Here is a 13771-nt window from a genome sequence, read left to right on the forward strand (position 1 = left end):
GAAGCATCTCAGAGAAGACTGAGAAGGGATCTCATCAATGCACACAAGGATCTCAAAATGCCAAGAGGATGCTGCCAGGCTCTTTTCAGTGGTGCCCAGTGACAGGACAAGGAGCAATGGCCACAAACTAAACACAAGAAGTTCCACTTCAACATGGGGAAGAACTTCCTTATGTTGAAGAGGGCAGAGCACTGTAACAGCTGCCCAGTGAGGTTGAGGAATCTCCCTCTCTGGAGACATTCCAAACCCACCTGGACATGTTCTTCTGTCACCTGCTCCAGGTGACCCTGCCTTGGCAGGGGGGTTGGACTGGATGATCTCCAGAGGTCTTTTCCAACCTTAACAATTCTTTGATTCTGTATTCCTACCCACATCTCAAGTCCAACACAGTAAAGCAGCTTTGCTGCAAGTTCAACTCATAGAACATGTCCACATTCGCCTTAATCTCTTCCACAGATACTGAAATTGAAAATTTTGCAGACACCAAGTGAAACTTTTTGAATGTCACATATATTTGACCTTATTTTTGGGCTAATGCTCACTTATGGAAATGCCATGGAAAGTGTTATTATCTTGTAAAAATAAAGGGAAACTTACAGGAAACAGACATCCCATCTTATGGAAGACACTTTCACTGAAGTATAACCTTATAGCTCCCCAGAGCTTAGGAAAGAAAATAATTCCTCAAATTAAGTGTTTATGTTTATAATCATATTAATCTGCAAGATAGGCAGCTGGTTCCAGTGCTCAAAACCTTCACTAATCATCACAGCTTAGTGATGAACACAGAGGAACAGCCTATCTTCCCAAATCCAAACTGGCATAACCATTTTATTCCCATTCCTGAAATCCCAGCTTTTGGGAAGAACTGATTCTGGAGAAACAATCTGCTTTCATTTCACAACTAGATGCCTACACTGCACTGAGACAGTGAACAGGCATCTCTCACATTCAGGTATAACTGAGTACAACAGGTAGAAGAGAATCAGTTGATTAACATAAGAAGGATCTCAAAACTCACACGACGCAAATCAGAGTCCTTGGAGTCCCCTGAGCCACAGTGCTGGTGACAAAAATACTGCTGCAAAAAGCAATTCCCATTAATAAAGAGCAATCTTTCTAATTCACTGTGAAATAAACTGAAATGAAAGGCATTACTAATTTGTCCTTCTAGTGCTGCCTTGCATCAGAATCAAGACAGTGATACCATCACCCTCCAGCACTAAAAGCTGTTTCCAACAACTCAAATATACTCAGAGTAATTAAAGAACACAATGTGCTGAAACCTTCAGTACTTCAATAATAGCACTTTTCACTAACAGGTTGAGGCAGAAACATCAGCTATTTTTGAACTGAAGCTCTGAAACAGTACCTACTCATGATACATTTAAAAGAGTGGCCCAGTCCTGGTTCAATGGAAAAAATCCTGTTGACTTCAAGGGAGAAGCACTGACCTATAGAAGTTGCAAAAAACACAAAAACACTTTAGTCCTACAAAATCCATATCAACTAACCTTGCTAAAACGTTTCTGAAAGAGCAAGGAAAACACTCTTTGAACGCAGAAATAAGCTTGAAGAAGAAAGGCATAATTTACCTGCTGGGGAGAAGGAAGAAGTGAAGAGCCATACTGAAAGCCAAGATGTCAGTTAAACAGAGAAACAACGAAGAGCCAGGTCTGTTAATAACAGGGGACTGCCCAGGGAGGCAGTGGAGCCCCAGCACTGGAATTGTTAATGGTGGGTTGGGTAAAACACCTGCCAGAAAGGCACAGGTGCCTCCCAGCAGCAAACGGGTCAGAGAGGATCCCCTCCAACCTTCTCACCTCCAGTGAACTTGAAGAGAGCTGCACTGCAGGAAGACCACAGCAGATGCAGCACAGCACAGGGGGACTGCTCCCCACCCACACGAGCATTGGATTGAAATGACACAACTGAAAGAGAAGAGAGGCAACCTGGTCCAGTGGGGAGGGCACTGGGGTGTGAGCTGGGGAGCCAGAGCTCAGGCTGAAGGCTGTACCTGAGGGGCCAGGACCCATCACCCACACAGCAGCTCCCCCTTTCTCAGCCTTTCTCTACTCCAGCTTTCCCACAGAGGGTTGCTCTGAGGGCACAGGGGGGTGAGGGTGACAGCGAGCACAGAACCTCTGTGCGTCAGCAAAACAAACCCGCTGAAAATACATCAAGAACTGTGGTTGCCCATAAACTTTTACAGCCTTGGAGACCCGTTCAATAGTGCTTTAGGGCAGATGGAGTGGGTGGAAGGAAGGGGAGGGTGGCACACCACATTTGGGGCACAGTTACTCAAATCTAGCTTATTGATGGCTCACAGTCAAAGCATTCTGAAAGCATATGGGATCAATACTCCAACCAGCACAGCCCACGAGAGGGGACTCCTGTGAGAGGGGGCCTCTCGCACAGATCACCAAAAATCACAGCAGACAAAATTACTCTCATAATGTCACACAGGATTTCAGCACAGGAGACATATGGGAATGTTAATCAGCCAAACAGAAAAACCACCAGTGGAGTTTCTAAGAATTAAAGCAGTCTGGGGGGGACTGTGTACCCAGAATCAAGTTCTGGGTTTGGGCTCAGAGACAAAGATGTGTTGGGCCACAGGATGGAAACACTTGAAAGATCAGTTCACATTTTGTACAGACAAACAAAAGGGCAACCCCAATCAAAAAGGTATCTCCAGGGTTTTAAAAGGGTTAATTTCACATCACTGAAGAAAATTTTACTGAACTAATTGGAAGAGAAAATGTACAGAGAAAAAAAAAAACAGGACTGAAAATAGACAGTTCTTTAAAAGGAATTCATTAGAAGGCTGAAAATTCATGTTTCTGTGAGAGGGCTGTTTTAACTAAACCCCTGCTGATCAGTAACTCTATAGGTCAGACTAGACGTTCACAGTTAAATTTTTTAATTGTGACATAGGAAATGCTATTTTTAAGTCATTCAGGAAATGAGGAGAAATGGTGCATTTGCATCAGACAAAAGAAAGAGAAGATATTACATGACATTTCCTTGGGTTGAACACGTAAGTCAGACCACTCAGCCCATTTACACCCACAAGCCCTACAAAGTTTTGGCTCCCCAACGTGCAGTAACATTCCAGAAACCTGGAGGGAGGCCAGTGTGCTCCTCCAAAGACCTGTGCTGCACACACAAGTAGGAAAGAAAGCTGGGCCAATATAAGTTTGGTACGACTTTTGTTGGCTGCATAACCACTCTGAACAACAAATAAGGATTTCACAGCTTCCACACTGTGAACAACAGGTAGAATAAAACTGGTGATAGGTCTAAAAGAGGTTATTGGAGAATAAAGACTGAGTAATGTTATCATACACCCTCAGAGATCAGTTTTAGCCCCAACACTGGTCAACATCTCAATCTACAAACAAACACAAAAATGATCCATTAAACCTGGCAGATTATCCAAGCAACAAATGACAAGGACAGTGCTGTCAGGGAGTGTGCTCTGGCTCCCTGGGCAGGTTGGGCCTGTCCAGGTGAGATGTGCTGCACTGCAACCACACCAGAATTTGTGCATCCGAGAAGCGGGAATGCAAATACTGCTGTCAGGAATGCACCAAACTTTGACACTGCAGGGGATGATGAGGTCAGAGCAGGTAAGCAACTATGCAAAGAGCAGGGATAAGAGGGCTAATGCGATTATGGGATGTGCAGAAGGAGAAACAGAGCAGGACTCTGCAGGAGATTTTACCTCCATATACTGAAAGCATGTGTACAGTGTATGGTCTTAAAATTGTACTTAAATTCTATAGCATACTTAGAAAAGAGACTGAAAAGACTGGTTTAGACTGGGGAAAAATTCTCAGTGAGGAACTTAAAAAGCTTGATCTGCTTAGTTTATCAAAGGGTAAATTTAGGTGATGGTTCTCAGTGTGAACTGAACTTTTGTCTCAAGACAAAAAAGCAGAAGTACAAACGAAACCTTTAACAGAGCAAGCTTTAGCTATAAACTTCTCACAACTGAAGCTAGGTAAATTCAAGGAAGTAATAAAGTGTGACTTTTTCCAACAATAGAGGCAATTAACCTTTAGTTTAATAATGGTACCAGCAGTGCAAAGTAAAAGTAATGAGTTTTCGGTGTTATAAGACTTTACATTAAAAGTGGATACCACATAGATTATTTGCTTCAGGTAAATGGAAGTTTCTGGGTCTGGGCAAAACTGCAAAGCTTATTGCAAGAGATTTGCCAGGATCATCTTCCAGTTTTTAACTCAACATAGTTATAATAACACAGGAAAAGAGCAGTACGACCTATGGATGTCAGTAACATCTGCATAACCCCTCTTTGCTGGGGTAAGGGTGACAGATTATAAATCCATCTTGTATCTCAAGTGTCAAATGCATTCCACAACTAAGGCAAATCAAAGCTCCAGCCTCCCCTGGCCACCCAGACAACTTACTCCGAGATGTGTACGAAGATGTCTGGCCCTCCATCTGCAGGGGTGATGAAACCATGGCCTTTGGAGCGACAGAAGCACTTACAGACACCTTTGTAGATGGGACCCTCTGATGCCCTCACGGTCCTGCAGGAGGAAGCACAGGAAGAGGAGGTTATTGCTGAGCACAGACACCGAGCACGGCTCCAGGCGTGTCAGCCAGAGCAAACAGGCAGAAGGGCACAACGGGCCAAACGCTCCCAGTGAGCAAATTCCTCTGCAGGAACTGCTCAATACTCATTTTCATACGCTGCACATGCTTTGCCTGTGGCCTTTTTAAGGGAGATAAAGATGAGGAAGGTGTTTCCTTGCACTATAGTCCATCAGTTGCCATCTTGAATTCACCTGCTCTGTCGCTGTGCCACATTTTCTTTCAGACACCACACTAAGTGTGCACCTCCCTCACCTTTCCTGAGTTTGGGAGTACCAGCGTGCCCCAGAGCGTTGTGCTTTCACATATTTGACAGTCAGTGTGTGCATGTAGGATGGAGAGAGCGCAGTGCACAGAGATGTATAGTGTGTACACAAACCCCACTCAGATCCTACCAGACTAGGATGCACTGAAGCCAATATTTCACCTCCCAATGACTTCAGCAGGCTGTGAAGTCAAACTGGTGTGCATAACACCAAGGCTCCAGGCTGAACTCCTCCTCCACTGGCACAGGACCTGTATTTTAAAATGAGATTTGCAGACCGAGCTTTAGGATGACTCACTGCCAGCAAGAAAAAGGACTTGTGTGAACAATGACCCACCCTGAAAAGTGTGTGATTAAATTCTTTTCCCCATCAAATACACCGAGTGGAACCTCCAGGGATCCAGACTCGCTCAAACACTTTCCTTAATGAAGCCAACTGTTTTAGACATCTTACAGAGTCTACACTGAGGAGTTACTAGATCAGGACTTTCTCATGCCACGAGTATCAGTAGGTTGCTCCCATGTGAGAGGAGGATTTTGGTACAATTCTTCTGCCTCAGTAAGTGACTGTGTTGCCATTTGGTTACACACATCACGGCAACTTTGACATCACTTTCCCAAATGTTCAAATTTGTTTAAATAAAGTTTAAATAAAACTGTTAACAAAAAAGTAGTAAGCTCTGTTCCTTAAGTCAAACTAATGTTAAAAAAATACAGTTAAAAGTGCTAAAGAGAAATCTCCAGTAAATCACTTCATTTCCAGCTCTATAAAGCTGTCAGAGCACCTGACCTCACAAGTGCTTATTACACAGAAAAGCACTCGCTGTCCTAAACAAGCCATTAAAGTTCAATTGCATCTTTCAAGGAGATAAAGAACTGTGAGGGATGAGGCCCCACACTTCCAATGAACCAAAATTAAATAATCCCACTGAATAACAAGCTACTGTCTGTCACATTCATCTTTTCTATACAACTGTGGGGCCAGAGCTCACCTAGAGCTCCCCTTGTTTAAAGAGGACACACACAAAAAAAAATTCAGAGCTATTTTGATTTTCAGGGCAAACAAATACAGCAAGAATCCTACACTAATTAATGATTAAAGAACTGCGGAAGCCAAATAATAAATTCTTTCATTTTGTAAGAACCAGACTAAGATTAACAGCTGAGAAGACTTACAAAGAGTTCATTATTAACACAGCACTGAGACAAGCTAGCTTGGACTTGCTTTTCAAGGGCAACCCCAATTATTAAGTCAATTATGTTCCTTTTAGCAATCTACTTCCATTAGAAATTTCAGGGCATTTGAAGGCTTTTGGAACTGACAACATATAAACTTTTCTTCTGCTGCTGCTGACGCTTTCTGCCTCATTTTAAATACAGAAGTAATAATATGAAGCATCACTGAGATTATTATTTAAATCCACATGGATCATTCTGGAAGAAAATAGCTGAGTAACACTGCAAAAGTAAAAAGGAAAAAGCCACCAGAAAAAACTCCATCCAGGTAAAGCAGCACAAAGCAGGCTGGCTGTGGGGCTGAGCTCTTACTGCCACAGTGCTTCACTCAGCACTGCCAGACCTCCCTTACACAGACTGCCTGAACTGGAAGGATTGACCACAGCTCCACATAATGCCCTCAGACCCCGATTCAAAGGCTCAGAGATTAACAAAGAAGCCCACATTGCCTTCTGCAGGTCAGCCCCTCGCTGGGAGGACCATCACAGGCACTGGGAATTCTGTGCAATGGCCAAACCTTGCAAAACCATCCTCTGCTGCTGTTGGAGGAGTCCCCTTTAGACAGAACTTCCTGGAGCCCGCACAGCACCATGGGGCCACAGGAAAGCTCAGGGGGAGGCAGCTCAGCTGGATCACTACCTCAAATAACTACAAATGCAACAAACCTCACCTCGTTTTATGGAAAATCTCATTGAAGAAACCCTCAGAGACAGAGATCAGGGTTCATACCTTGAAAACCGACATATTCTTTTACAGGTCTGTTTGAATAATCTTAAGATGGATCTATGAAAGACGGACAGGAAAAGGAAACAAGGAAGCACTTTCCTCTGGAAAGTGATGGAGCATCCCTAAAATATAACCTGCATGAGGTGTCAGGAGTAAAAGAACTAAAACTTCCAGTGAGGTCTGATCCAGTGCTTCAGAGGCAGTGAGGAGAGAGGTCACGACAAAAAAAGGTCTGGATCTAATGAAGAAACACCAACAGGAACCTGTCCCAAGAGCCACAACCCAGTGTTTGAAGTGACCCAAAGCTTCAGATAAGAACTATGGTTTGAAAATTCTCAGTGTACTTTCCCCTCCCTGTAAAACTCTGGTCTTAAAGAGTGCAAGAGACTTTGAACATCCTTTACCAAAGCAGAGCACTGAAAAACTACAGGAGATTTGGGCTGAAAGTCTAGTGGTATCAGAATTTTTTGGAGAAGAGACAACAGCAAAATACCAGAGCATCTTCTAGACGCAAACAACCACCTCCCCCATCCCCCCGACTGCCTTCCCTGATCGTTCTGCCCGAGGGCAATGGTTTGTTTGTGTCAGTGAAAGGCAGGTTTGCCCGTACTCACGCAGAAAACGTCCTGGTCCGTCGGGTGGGCAGCGGGCTGGGGATGAGGTACCTCATGGGCGACGGGGAGCGGTCCCTCGCCCTGCGGCTCTCGGGCAGACGGAGAGAACCGGGAGAGGGTGGAGAGGCAGGGGACTGCTGGGAGGCGGATGAAGTGGGCTCAGAAGACATTCCTGATGCCTGGGAAAAGCCTGGGGAGAGGAAGAGATCTAACTTAGCCCAAAATGGGAATTGTCATAAAAGTCAGAAATTCTTCAGATGATGGTTTTGTAAGAACATGACTCACTTCCTGCCGACGTACACACACGGACACAGTTGCACCAAAAGCTCCTGCTCTGTATCAGTGAGTTCATGGTTTTTAAAATTTATTTGTTTTTAAATGTCACAGCTTTTGTCAGCTGTACTAGGAAGCTCCACCGAAAACAGATTACTCCACAATTAAGGTATTTGCTTACTCCTGCCTCACCCACGGGCAACGGCTCCTGATGTAGAGCTCAGCCCCCGCACGAGGTGCTGCTGTGCCCCACACAGCTCCCAGACGGGTGGGGTTTGACCACCGACAGCACAGAGGAGCCTCCTGCATCTGCACACACTACAAGCAAGAATCACTCGAAGAGGAAATGCTGAGATAAAGGCTGCACCTCCACTGCTGGAGGTTGGTTTCCTGGTGCCATCACCTATTAACACAGCTCTGCCAGCTCGTAACACCTTCAGCCTGACTGCAAGAAGAGAGTCATGTAAGTGCTCCTTAATTCAGTTCAGACTGAGTCAGACAGGTAATTTACTCTGCCAAGGACAGGAACACAGACAAAGGCAGTGGATGACCATGAAGAGGTGACCCCTCCCACCCGGAGGGACCTGGCACACCCAGTAATCTCCCTTAGTCGGTCTGAGTCTGCTACAATCTCCCAGGAACTGGGAAGCCAATAGTCCAGATCTGCATTCAGACCTCCTGCAGCCTCAGGTTTCTCTTATTCAGGTCCTACAGCAGAGGAGGGAGAAGATCCCCTTCTCAGCACACCACCAACAATATGTGTCTCATCACACAACAAGCAGAACTCCCAGAATCCATGGAAAGATGAGGAACAGCAGCACTTCTATGCAGATAAATGCATGACTTACAGGTGCAGCAGTGACAAAAATAAGAGGAATCAATCAACACTGCTCTGTTATTACTATACAAGTCCCCATCCACACTGGAAGGAGAATAAGATGTACAAAAATAACCAATAACCCACTACACTCTTACTTAAGAAGACTAAAAATATCTGGTTATCTGGATGAGTTAGCAAAAAAAAAAAAAGTGGCGTTCTGGGTCAAGAAAATATCATGAAGGCAAGAAAAGTTGCTTTTAAGACCAATGGTTTAATTGAACTTAAATCTCTCACATCCATTATGCACCCTCCTTTTGACACCCACACAACCCAGCCCATGAATTATGGAGAAGATCCCTCACATGCCATTTGAGAGATGCAGCCTTCTTGTCAATGACAAATTCATATTATTTCTTCCTGAAACTAAGGACTAAAATTAAAAGGGCCTCTTAAGAATGAAGTCACCAGGGAACAAAGGCTTTTGTCTTTAATTGCTCGGGGTGCTGCGAAGATAGAAGTGGATAGTCATGTTCTCTCCTGTACCAGCTTGAGCTTTCTACACTGTTCTCAAGAGCAACAACTTAGCTGAGAACAAAACCCCGGCTTTAAGGAAGTAATTTCAAATATGGATGGCATTTGTCACCCATGAGCTAATGCCCTGCTCAGTGTCACAGCACAGTGTTCAGCTGAGACTGAGATGATAACACCAATGGGTTGGAATTTTCCAAATTTCCTCTTTCTCCAAAGAGGCCTCCTGTGCTGGCTGGTACTGAGGAAGTCTCCTGGGCTTTTTAAAGACCTCTCCTTTGGGTGCTTTGCTTTCAAGGAATGTATGTTTGACATACGAGGACTATAGCCCTAATAAGTCACAGGAAAACTAAGAGCAAACAATTAAAACCTCATTCTGATAACTCAGCACACATGGTCTGGCCTCTGCACAAGTGAAAATGCAGCTTTCAGAATCACAGGCTTTCTCTCCTCATCTAAATATAAACCAGCTTGTCAGGTGACAAGCAAAATGCAAAGCATTCACCCATCCACTGTGATACAACCATAAAGTACTGCCCATCCCCTTCCTCAAACAAGAGTAGAGAGGCAGGAGAATTTTCCCTCCTTTCTTTAAAACACAGATGAACCACAAAAATATTTACAAATAAAGAAGTCTAAATGGAGTTAGAAGAGTGCTAACGCACGTTATTGTTCCCATTTGTATTATTTTTGTGCCCTTTGCCCTGTAAACATAAAATAACACAGTGATGCAGAACATTCGGTACCATTTCATTGTACAAATACCCTTTTTGTTCCCTGCCCACAGCCAAGGTAGATGAATAGCCTCGACTCTCATAATTTCTATAACACGAGTCCTAAACCCTGATCAGAGCTGGGGGAGAGCTGACACAAATGCTCACAGCTGGAGGCAGCCACAGCAGCCACGCTTCACTTCACACCCAGCACAGCCAGCGAGGGCAGCTCGGAGAGGAGGGCAGGCAGAGCAGCAGCCAGGGGAAGCCTGTGGCTCCACTGCAGCTCAGCTGCACTCTGTACTGGCACATATGTTGTATCACTGCAGGGGCGAGGGCACTGGCACATCCCTTTGCCCCCTGGGCTTCTCTGAGGGTTGCAAAAATCAGACACAGTGAAAAGGACTGGAGACTGAACGGCCAAGTTTTATGGTGTGTGTAGAGCGGGATGTCAGCAGCTCCTGGCTCCTGCAACACTTCATCCAAGCCTTTTCAAAGGCAAAAGTGGAGTTTGGCTATTTTGGTTTGTGCCGGTATGGCCACTTCTTGACATTGTTCACATCCCTTCTGAAGGAGCAGAGCTCTCCCCAGCTTGCAGGCACAGCCTGGGGAGTGTTGACATGGGCAGTGTTGACATGGGAACCCCACCGCAAACAGTCACACCAAACCAAAACCCAGGCCCCGACTCTCCCAGCCTTCCTCTTCATGAATGCTTTGCCTTCCAAATGCAGTTACTGGCAGTCTTCAAAGATGCTTTCCAGATGCTCTCCTGGGTCCTGAACTGACCCTGGGACTCAGACAGCTGCCTACCTGTCCCTTCTCAGCACCCATGAATTCCTTTCCCTCCTTGTGACCAGCTGAACAAACCCACTTTCTTACATCTCTCACAAGCCCACCACCTCCCAAGCCTGCTTCCATGAGTCACCCCCATCCCTCCAGTCCAGCCACCACTCTCCCCTTTGCCATGGCAAGGAAGGCATCCCAAGAACCCCAGAGAGCACCAGAGGGGCTCCCTGCCCTGAGCTCCCCAGGAGCCTCCTGCTGACCTTGTGAAGGCAGCCAGCACTTCACAGCAGCAAACCAGAGGTCCTGAAAGCCCAGCAGTGTGAGATTCCAGCTATGCCAAACACGAGGGACAGTACAGACAGTATCTCTCCTCTGCTTGAGCCAGCAAAACATTTGCCTGTGGGTATTTATAGAATGAATGTAACATGACGTAAGGTGGTGATGTTTTCAGGCTCTTTAGGAAACTACAACCATGTGCCACATCACCCTTCAACTTACTGAACTTCCCATATTTCAACATCCATCATTATCTTTTTCCAACATTATTTTTTTTTAATTTTTATGTTTAGGAATGCTCTGAACTAAAATATAAATAAAATAAATCACGCGTGGCATCATAGACTAATTTAACATTTCAAGGCAAAAATATCTTTTTTTACCACGCTTTTTTGAGAACAATTGGCCAACGTGTACAGAAAGAGACCCCAAAATGTCATCTGTAACGGGTGACCTACAAAGCACCTGTAACAAGTGAACTACAAAGAGCACAGTACATGCAGGAGGAATTTCTGAAATTCTCCATGAAATTTGGCAAAAAACCCCTACTGAAGTTATTAAGGTTGGGGGTATATAAATGCCATCATAATTTCTCTATATATGTATACATCCTATTCATCTTTAAGTCTACTTACTCCATACCTCTAAAAATAGCCTAAAAATAGGAGTTTTGGGGAAGTTATCCATTCTGACCAGCACAATGCTATCACATAAATCCTGTCTCATTTTTAATTAATGCAAATTCCTGGAAAAAGAAGTCCAAATGGATATGGCAGGGTGACAGACTCCAAGAAATCTGTCTATCAACAGTTTCTTTCTCACACAACAAACTGCAACACCTCCAGTGAGCGGGCACAGAGCTCGTCCCCAGGGAACACTGCTCTGAGGGAAATGCTCCTTTTGGCCTCCTTAGTCTGGAGGAGTTGCTTTCAGAAGGTACCACAATGGTCCATGAACAGGACAGCACTAGTTACACTTGCCTGGAAAACGAGCTGTTTCCTCAAAGAGAGAGCAAGGTTCCTGTACCCCAAGAGCATCCACTTTCAGATGGGTTTTGCTGCCAGTTCACTCTTTCATTTCAACCTCCAAAAGGAATGTGGACATATGAAATTTTGATTGTTTTCTGGGATTTTCCTGGATTCAGAAACACCACCAGAAACTCTTTTTAAGCGACTCACTTTCAAATGTCCTGGTTTCCAAATTTATTCTGCGCAGTTGCATTTCTTTCCTTCTCCTAAGGAAGCCGCGCAAATAAACTCCTCAGCTTCACCTGCCCTTCTACTGACACCTACAAACTCTTCTCAGCAGGAGCAAAAACACGGCCCCTTGCTCTCATTTGCTGAGAGAGTGAAGGCACTGGGACCCTCTGCTCCCTGCACTACCTAGCCCTGTTCAAGGTGAGGATCTGAGGGTGCTTGGCTCCCAAGGGTGCCCCCAGTTCTACAGCAGCTCCCTGGCACCTCTCTGAGACTCATGAGCACCAGGCACAGCACTGCTCCTACCTGCAGTTTCCTCCCAAAGCACTTTCTGGCCCTTGGACCCCGGTGCACACAGGGCTCCAGCCCCACAGAGCATCCCAGCGCTCCTCCTGCGTCACGGAGTTAAGCTCTTACAAAACACACGCAGTTACGAAACAGCAGGTTCCAAGAGCTTCCCCTTCCAGCTTAGTTTGCATGACTAACTTTCCACAATTAGTACTGGTATTTCAATTAACACAAACTCAGAGGAGTTGCAACATGCATGTGACATGTCAACGGGGGGGATTACGGTACAAACATTACGCCCTTGGAGGCTGCAGAGGAGTGCCCACATACTGGAGTGATCTGGTGGTTAATGGAGACCAGGACATTGCCCAACCGTGTCCAGTAAAAGCCTAATTATAAGGCAGAACAAATACAAGGAAAATTCCCATTGCTCGTCAGTGCATACAAATTAATTTGGATTAAAACAGGATTGAGTTTAAATAGCAGCAGTTACTTCCAAGCAGTCTCAGCAGTCAACACCTTGTCCCCAAATGCTGTGGGTGCCCTTCTGCTCCTATAGTGAGCAGTGTGATGTGTCTGAAGGAAATGCTGCCCAAGCAGCAGAGACCCCAGAAAGGGGTGGGAGGGAAACTAAGTCATCAGCAGCCTATACAGTACATTGAGAAAGATGAGGACTTCCTACAGTCCTGTATTTTCCATGATTCGTGCAAGCTGACAGGTACACTTACAACAACAACAAAAGGTTTACGTTAAGGAACTGAGTGGATAGATTAGGTACGTGTTTTAATTGGTTTACAGTTATACTGAAGGGTATATGGCAATACCCTGTGGCTCATTTTATTAAAAATACAGAGGAATCAAGATCCTCTGTCAGTAGAAATCCAGTATTTTCCATGATTGATGCTGCATAAACTTATTCTCCCAACTGCCTGGAATGGAGCTAGCCAGGGTCCTCCCCTTTTAAGCAAACACAGGAGGCTGTGATTGCCTGTAGTGTGTTGGCTGCTACGGGGACAGTGCTCACCAGGCTCTGCCCAAAGGCAGAGCATGCACACTGACGTGAGGAGGACCGTGTTTCATCCCACCTCCTGGAAAAAAGTACTTCAGTGAGAGCAGCACACACCAGCACCCAGTGGCCAGGTAACTTCCTCAGGACAATGCTGGGGAAGGCACAGAGCTGTCCCAAGACCAGCACACCTCCCCTCACACTCTCTCACAGGAGAAGTCCAAGACTTCCTCAATTTTTTATTTTTTTTTTTAAAGAACAGATTGCAAGGGATGGAAAACTCTCCCCAGCCCATGGTGAGCCTGGACAAGCAATGACAGGTTCCAGACACGCCCCCTCCTCTGGAAGCTCTTCCCAGACAAGGGTGAAGATGGTGGTTGAAGATGATGGTGATAATTAGTGCACGCTAATCAGGTGCACG

General features: G+C 45.2%; 1 protein-coding gene across 2 annotated transcripts in view; it reads right to left on the reverse strand.

Moving 5' to 3' along the window:
- CARHSP1 (calcium regulated heat stable protein 1) overlaps window positions 1-13771 on the reverse strand; it is a 36897-nt gene that overhangs the window by 9757 nt on the left and 13369 nt on the right. For both annotated transcript variants that reach the window (XM_032704503.1, XM_032704504.1), the window contains exons 2-3: window positions 7465-7654; window positions 4437-4559 (exon numbers count right to left, since the gene is read on the reverse strand). In XM_032704503.1, coding sequence (XP_032560394.1) covers window positions 4437-4559; window positions 7465-7634 — 293 coding nt within the window. In that variant the 5' untranslated portion in view covers window positions 7635-7654. The remainder of the gene's footprint in view (window positions 1-4436; window positions 4560-7464; window positions 7655-13771) is intronic.

This window comes from Chiroxiphia lanceolata, chromosome 16 (genome assembly GCF_009829145.1).
Source record: "Chiroxiphia lanceolata isolate bChiLan1 chromosome 16, bChiLan1.pri, whole genome shotgun sequence".
Classification (NCBI taxonomy): Eukaryota; Metazoa; Chordata; class Aves; order Passeriformes; family Pipridae; genus Chiroxiphia; species Chiroxiphia lanceolata.